This window comes from Myodes glareolus, chromosome 2, assembly GCF_982192425.1.
Source record: "Myodes glareolus chromosome 2, mMyoGla1.1, whole genome shotgun sequence".
In the NCBI taxonomy this organism is placed as follows: domain Eukaryota; kingdom Metazoa; phylum Chordata; class Mammalia; order Rodentia; family Cricetidae; genus Myodes; species Myodes glareolus.
The window spans coordinates 54,231-62,976 of record NC_142027.1 but is presented as its reverse complement, the minus strand read 5'-3'; the positions used below and the strand labels follow the sequence as shown (position 1 = coordinate 62,976).

At 39.0% G+C, this 8,746-nt stretch overlaps 1 protein-coding gene and 1 pseudogene across 1 annotated transcript; one reads left to right on the top strand and one right to left on the bottom strand.

Annotated features, from left to right (window-relative positions):
- Positions 1–346: 346 nt before the first annotated feature.
- On the top strand, positions 347–1,270 carry LOC146895374 (olfactory receptor 4C15-like). Its single transcript, XM_085685955.2, has one exon. The coding sequence runs from the start codon at positions 347–349 to the stop codon at positions 1,268–1,270; it is 924 nt and encodes a 307-aa protein (XP_085542081.2).
- Positions 1,271–5,529: 4,259 nt separating this feature from the next.
- Positions 5,530–6,778, bottom strand: LOC146895375 (DDB1- and CUL4-associated factor 12 pseudogene; annotated as a pseudogene).
- Positions 6,779–8,746: the final 1,968 nt, after the last annotated feature.

Sequence of the window (8,746 nt, the reverse complement as noted above, 5' to 3'; positions counted from 1 at the left end):
AGCAGTAGAGGGGTGCATATCAATGTACATGCTTCCTCATAGTATTGTAAAGTTATTTAAAACAATTTTTTCTCATTAATTACAGATTTAAATGGCAGCAGAGAAGGCTCAGTGGTAAAGATACTTGTAATCAAGACTGAATACCTGAATTCACATCCCAGAACCTGCACAGTAGAGAGATGTTATTCCTACTTATTGTTTGCTGACATCTACACAAAGACTAAAGCATTTTTTGACTGTGCATGCGTGTGCACACACACACACACACACACACACACACACACACACACACACACACACGCATGCATAAATAAGAGGAATTTTATTTTAAACTTTCTTGAGAATCATGCCAAATCAGACTATTGTAACTGAGTTCATCCTCCTGGGACTTTCACAGAACCCAAAAGTTCAGAAAATAATATTTGTTGTATTTTTGCTTGCCTACATTGCAACCATGGGAGGCAACATAATGATTGCAGTAACCATCCTCTGCAGTCCTGTACTGCTTGGATCACCTATGTACTTCTTCTTGTCATTTCTGTCCTTCTTGGATGCATGCATTACTTCAGTCATTTCACCAAAGATGATTGCTGACTCCCTTGATGGCAGTAAAACCATCTCCTTTGAAGGCTGCATGACACAGATTTTTGCTGAACACTTCTTTGCTGCAGTAGAAGTGATTGTCCTCATAGTGATGGCCTATGACCGCTATGTAGCCATTTGTAAGCCCTTACATTACTCTTCCATAATGAACTGGAGGCACTGTGGCACTCTGGTGGGAGTGGTATGGGCTGGGGGATTCTTGCATTCTATCATACAAATAATCTTCATGTTGCAGTTACCCTTTTGTGGGCCTAATGTCATTGATCACTTCATGTGTGACTTGTTCCCATTGCTGGAGTTGTCCTGCACTGACACTTACGTGTATGCCCTGCTAGTGTTTGCCAACAGTGGCTCTATCTGCATCATAATCTTCTCTATGCTGCTCATCTCCTATGGTGTCATTTTGTTCTCTCTAAGAAATCACAATTCTGAAGGGCGATGGAAAGCTCTGTCCACTTGTGGGTGCCAGATTGCTGTTGTTATTTTATTCTTTGTTCCATGCATATTTATATATGCACGATGCACATCTGCATCTTCTTTTGAGAAAAAGGTGGCTGTGTTTGATGCCATCATGACTCCATTGCTTAATCCTGTGATTTACACTTTCAGAAATAAAGAAATGAAAAATGCCATTTGGAAAATGTGGATAAGATTTAAGGTGATCTGACAAAATTGAAAACTTTAAACTCAGCTGGGCAATGGTGGTATGTGCCTTTAATCCCAGCACTGAGGAGGCAGAGGCAGGCAGATCTCTGTGAGTTCAAGGCCAGCCTAATCTACAAGAGCAAGTTGCAGGACAGGCCCCAAACCCTATTTGAATATACCATTAAAAAATTTTAAATTTACAAACTTTAATGTATAGAATAAAAGGTCAATATTTTCTTCAAGTTCTTCAAGATTTGTTCATTTTACAGAAAGAGACGACACAATTCTATAAAGAAGGCATCAATCCTGTAGGTTGAAAACTGCATTTATCTTGAAATTAATGCTTGCACTATGACTTGACATCTCAGTTATGATTGCTTGAATGAGATGTGGCCTATAAATATAGAGCATTTGAAAATTTGGTCTTAAGTGGTGGATACATGCAGAGAATTACAAGAAATGGACATGAGGGAAAAAAGTATGCCACTGGAGTAGTCCTTTAGGTTTCAAAAGTCTTGCAATTTTAAGTTCTCTGCCTCACATGTGTTTTTTAAAATATGTTCTCTCAGTTGCAACAGTCACCTGCCACTTACTACCTCTGTTCATTCATCATGGACTCTGATCGCTTCCTTCTGAAGGCTGTTTTTGTTATGATGTTTTATTACAGTAATAGAAAGTAACTAATACATGAGTTTTGTTGTTTGAAAGTCTATACCTTGCTCAGTCTAGAGGTAGTAGGGAGGGCCTTGGACCTTCCACAAAGCAATGTGCCTTACCCTCTCTGAGAATTAAATGGGGGTGGGGTGGGAGGGTATGTTTTTCATGGTAGTCTATCATTACAATCGTAGATTATAATTAATTCATCTGTAAACAAGCTATCCTATGTACTAAAGGAGCTTCTATGAATTCCCTGGGTAAATATTCGAGCCCCAGGATTCATGGATTCATTTGCCACAGGTAGTCACAGAATCAAAATGTGGCTGTATCTTCTGTATACACAAACAAAATGTTTCATTAAAAATAATTTTATATGTGAATGTGTACATATATATTTATATACACATGAATGTATTGGTATATACATGAATATTTATATTTATAGTTAAAATATTTGAGTACAGACTTAAGAGTATCACAAAGAACTAAGCTCAGTTTTATTGATTGCTACATACGTGATCAGACACAACTCTACATCTTAAAATCTATTGCAAGAAGGTGCATGCATTTTCTTCAAAATAGCATTTATATTTATATTCTTATGTCACTACTTCACCAACACCTGAACTATTTATGAACTCCCAAATTAAATCCAAGAAAACAGTGGTGTGAAATGAACCATACAGGTTCGCAGGATAATCATCATTTGTAATAGACTAAGGATAACACTACATAATTAGTCTGTTGTTCTTCAGAACTAAAGCAGGATGACTGAAGAACTACCACAAGTAAGGAGAACACAGGGTATTGTCCATGTGTAAAATATCATAATAAAACTTAGAATTTCTTACAGTGACTATAGTTGAATAGGATTCTGTAAGATATGTGTTTGGCGGGAGGAAGTAAAATATTAGGAAGAGTGGAGGCATGTAATGAGAGAAGAATACATTTTAAAAAGATATTGTAGTTTCTCTGCACAATGCTTTCTAATGTTCTTTTGTTATTGCTGGTGTTTAGTAAGTCAGGGTTTTTCCGGGAAATAGCCTTAGATGATCAGAACTTTGTAGATCAGGCTGGAATCAAACTCACAGAAATCTGTCTGCCTATGCTTTCTGCACAATGCTGGAATGAAAGGCATGTGCCACCAAGTCTGGCCTTCTGATGTTCTTTATAATCAATAGTGTAATGTGAAATCCTCATATATACTCACAGGGATTCATGTATCAGATAATTTTTCTGTACAAAGAACACCAAAAAGAGCAGAATGTTTCAGGAAAATGGGCCTCCTGGTAATTTAAAAATTAAGAAAATCTTCGCTTCATTTTCATGTTCTACTTAACATGGCCATTGGCAAAGCAATTGCCAAATTTTCAGTGAAAATCCACAGAAGAGTACAGTGTAATTAAAGTTTATGATCACAGGGGCTGTGATTTTAGATTAGTAGCTAATCGGTGTAATACAAAGTGTAGTCTAAATTGAATCACAATTCTTTATAATGCAGATGGAGCCAACTAAAGAAATCCACAACTACTCAGAGTTTAGAAAACAACTGACTGTGTGGTGACAAATTCAACATGATGCATCTGCAACATAATTAATAGAACTAAGACTCGAGCACTGCAGAATGCCGGGGAAAACTTATAAGAGGCAGAGAGCCAGCACATCTACTAGGAAAAAGTTATATTCTATATAATAGAAAGATAACTTAAAATAAATAATTTTAAATATGGCTAAATTTACCATGCTTACAGTTATTTCATAATTCTTGTTAATGCATGCATAGTAAAGCAGTATGGCAGTACTAGCAATGTATATACATGATATCCTAAAAGTTTCAATAATTCCCTAAGTATGTTAATCTAAGATTAGAGCAAACAAATTGCAAAACCTATAAGTTTTAAGAAAAAGTATTCATTTTCTCCTTTTGAATGGGTCTGGGTGAAGTTGTAGTGTTGAGAATAAGAGATAGATATGACCAAAATAAACTATATACATATATGAAATTTTCAAAGAATAATATATACTTAAAGGTAAGATCTAATGCTGATGAAGAAGTGAACTTGCCAGAGAGGCACAGAACAACCACTTCCTTCTTTCATGTCCTTTTTCTAGGCTGCCACTAGAAAATGTGACCCAGATTAAAATTGGACTGCCGCACCTCAAACAATCTGGATTAATGGTGGGTCTTCACTTAGAATGATTTAATAAGAAAAAAATTACTCACACATGTACCCAGTCACTGGAGATTTACTTAATTCTAACCAAGAATAACCATCATACAACCATTTGTAACTCTAGGTATTTAACTCTGTCTTTAACATTGGCTATACATAGAATACATGTATACAAGCAGGACAAAATTTGTACATATAATAATGTAAATATAAGTAAACATTTTTAATGTACCCATGTCACTGTCTGAATGTTCTCCTGTCTTGAAAGTTTCTTAACCTAATGAATTAGTTCATCATATTGAAATATTATTTCATTATTATTCTCAGAATGTGGTTATGATGAATATTCTTGGCTGTCAACTTGACTACATCTGGAGTTAACCAACGTTTTAGAAGCTAAGTATATCTGTGTAGGATTTTCTTTGATTAAATCATTTGAGGTGAGAAGACCTACCTTAATTCTGGGCCACAACTAATCACTACTGCAATGGTAAATATGAAGCCAGATTCTGGAAAAATACATCATGTGAATGGCTCATACATACTAGGAATTTTTTGACTAATGTTTCAGTTTTCCACCTCCATCCCAAAATCATTTTGAAAAGCTTAAAAAACATATTATTATGTTTAAGAAAGACTCAAACTCATTTTTACAAATTTTATGTATCTGTTAATTTATTTCTTATCCAGAGAACTCTCACCTAAATTAGGACACATTCATGTGTCTCACTGGTCAATGGCGAAGGACATAATATCTGGCGGTCATGATAACAGGAGCTGAAGGTAGCTCACAATCTTGCATTCACAATAAAGAATCATAGTGATAAATATACATGTTTGTCTGATAGCCAAGCTCAGAGAACAATACTGCCCACTTTTCAGGTTACTCTTCCCTGTCAACAAGTCAAGATAAATCAAATAGAGATAAATCCTCACAGGCATGCCCAGATGCTAACCTAATGAAAAATTTCCTCACATGTGTTTCTGGAGATTAAGCAATTTGATTATTTTAAATCTTGTCCAGCTAACTGTTTACATTGACCTTCACAGTATTTACTCATGCTACCTTACTATATTGAACAGTAATAGTGAGAAGATATACTTGTCTTATTCTTAAATTAGTGGAAATGCCTAAAACTTTCTCTCCTTTCAATACCTTGTTGTTAGAACTCATATCTCTTGATTTATGAGAAATTCCTGACTCTATGGACCTTGTTAGCCTGATATTTGGCTAAGTTTCAAGTATCCAACATTCTAGTGGTGGTGGAATTGATGACTCAGGTCAATACACCACTGTCTACTTAGGGTTTCTGTTGCTAAAGTGAAACAGCATGACCAGATGCTACTTTGGGATAAAGGGGTTTATTTGACTTACATTTCAATGTTGTTGTTTATCACTGAAGGGAGTCAGGAAAGGAACTCTAACAGGGAAGAATCTTAAAGGCAGAAACTAAAGCAGAGCCTGCCATAGATCCAAGAAAGAGACCTGAGCTTGAGAGCTCACTGCATACACTGACCATTCACTAGGATAGATCAGATGCACATTCTCTCAATGATACAGCAATTTGTTGGAAAGGAGCTTACACAATGTATTTTCTTTTTATTCTTTTTTTTATTTTTGGTTTTCTGAGACAGGATTTCTCTGTAGATTTGGAGCTTGTTCTGGAACCAGCTCTTGTAGACCAGGCTGACCCCGAACTCACAAAGATCCATCTGTCTCTGCCTCCCGAGTGCTGGAATTAAAGGCATGTGCCACCACTGCCACCACAATGCATTTTCAACTTTCCAGAGATAAAAATAGTCATCCAGCGATACTGCTGCCAACTGCTTTTTCTTATTAAAGGCTAAAGACTGCAACTTGCAGTTGCCCAGGTTTGCATCCTCCTTGAGGATATCATTTAAGACCTTGTGAGTGATGTGAGGATACACAGGGACTAGTGACACATTATGTCTTGCATTGCTTTTGGTCAGCCCATCATTTGTCACCTCCCAGAGTATCATAGAACCATCCCGTGAGACAAACTGCAAGAGTATCATTGACACATGCAATAGAAAAGATCCAACTCTTATGCCCATTATCACCCCACCACACATGCAGGACCTAATGTAGACAATCCACAGATGGCAAGACTAAGTTTCCTCTTCCTGTGCCTAGGAATATCTAAAAGAATTTAGCTCAACGGCATGAATACTACAGCCCTGCTGAGTCATACCTCTAGGATCAGGCCTTTCAGAATGGGAATCTTGGTGATCTGTCTTGTCTGGACATCCACTACAAAGAGCATATTATTTTTTTTTTTTTTGCCATACATGTTTGCCGATGATTCAATCACTGAGAAACAAGCACTTTATTAAGGGTCCTAAGGTGAAATTCTCCTTCAGAAACTTGTGTTGCAGAATCATGTAATACCCAAGAGGAGTTAATCTCATTCTGCATCCTGATTTCCTAGTTCTTCAGATAGTATCCTAAGGATGTCTTCACTGGGTGAAATCTTTTGTTTTGTTCAGTGAGTGCTCCCAGCCAAATTGCAAACCCTGAACATCACTCCAGTTCCAGGCCAGGCAAGTGATTTCTGCTTCCTGCTAACAGTTTTCTGGTCATAGTAGACAACTTCTACATATTCAGGCAGACCCTTGGAGCTGAGGAAGCAAGATGTAGCAGGGCTACATGTCGTGCGCTGGACTCCTCCTCTTTCCATTTCCCACCACCAACTCTAACCCCTTGCATGCTTTCTCAAACCTGGCCTTGAAATCTGGATTCCCAGGAGCGACAGCTCATCAAAGAAAGACACATAAAGAGAACGAGGGATGGGAAAAGGAAAGGAAAGAGAAGGCAAAAAGAAGATACAAGCAGCTTTCTTACCACCAGGTCTGGAAAACCATCAAACAGTTTTTAATTTCTTTTTTTTCTTTTTTTTTTCTTTTCTCAAAGTTTATTAAAATACAAAAGTCTCCATTTCCGCCCCTCCTCCCAACACCCTCCCACTCCCCCGACTCCCTCCCTTCCTCCCTCTCCATCCCCAAGACCAGTCAGGGTCTCCTGCCCTGTGGGTAGTTCAAGCTCCTCCCCGCTCCCTCCAGGTCCAGGAAGGTGAGCATCCAAACAGACTGGATACCAGAAATCCAGTATATGCAGTGGAAACAAGTCCCAGTGTGATTGTCAATGGCTTTTCAGAAAGACTCCGGGCCAGCCACTTTCAGAGAATCTGGCCTCATTCAGAGAATCTGGCTGGATCACATGCTCGCTCAGTCCCAGTAAATAAGGCCTTGGTGAACTCTCATTAGATCAGTCCCCTGGTATCACAGGGTGATCGCACCCCTCGCGGTCCTGATTTTCTTTTTCATGTTCTTCCTCCTTCTACTCATTTGGACCTTGGGGGACTCCGTCGGTGCTCCAATGTGGGTCTCCATCTGTATCGCCATCCATCGTCGGATGAAGGTTCCCTCTGATCTTGCCTTCCTTGCTCACGTTCTCTTTCCTTCTGCTTCTCGTTTGGACCTAGGGAGTTAAGTCTAGTGTTCCAATGTGGGTCTCCGTCTCCATCTCCATCCATCGCCAGATGAAGGATCTATGGTGATAAGCAAAATATTCATCAGTATGGTTATGGGCCAAGGCCAGTTCAGGCACCATTTCCTCTGTCCAGAGAACAATCTGGGGATCTCTCCTTGGACCTGGGATCCCATTTATAATTAAGTCTCTAGTAAACCCTAAACTGACTCCCTTAGTTGAGATATATTCTTCCCTGATCCCATATCTATCCTTCCTCCCTCCCCTCCTCCCAGTCCCCCGAGCATTCCCCATTCCTCCCCTGCTCCCTTCTCTCTAACCCTCTCCCCTTCCAACAACCCTCCTAGCCCCCATGCACCCGAGGTTACCTGGCACTCTTGTCTATTTCCAATCTCCAGGAGGAAAACTACCTGAATTTTCTTCAGGTTCACACTCCTATCCACCTTCTCTAGGATCACGAATAATAGGCTCAAAGACCTTTAATTACGGCTAGAATCCATTTATGAGTGAATATATACCATATTCCTCTTTTTGGGTCTGGCTTACCTGACTCAGTAAAGCGTTTTCTTTTCTTTTTTTTAATTATTTTTTAAATATTTATTTATTTATTTATTTATTTTATTTTTACTGGGAACCCCTCCAGAATCTAGTCTCTTGCAAACCCTAAAATGGCTCCCTTAGCTGAGATATAAACCTCCCTGCTCCCCCAACCATCCTTCCTCCCTCCCTCCCTCCCTCCCTCCCATTCCCCCAAGCCTTCTCCAATCCTCCCCCTCTCCCCTCTCCCTGACCATCTTCCTTTACTTCCACCCCCAACCCCCCATGCACCCGAGTTTGCCTGGCAATCTTGCCTAGTTCCACTATCCAGGAGGATAACTATATGATTTTCTTCAGGTTCACCTTCTTATTTAGCTTCTCTAGGATCACAAATTATAGACTCAAAGACCTTTAACTATGGCTGGAATCCACTTATGAGTGAGTACATACCATATTCCTCCTTTTGGGTCTGGGTAACCTCACTCAGTAAAGCGTTTTCTATTTCCATCCATTTGCATGCAAAATTCAAGATGTCATTGTTTTTAACCGCTGAGTAAAACTCTAATGTATATATGTTCCACACCTTCTTTAACCATTCTTCTATTGAGGGACACGAAGGTTG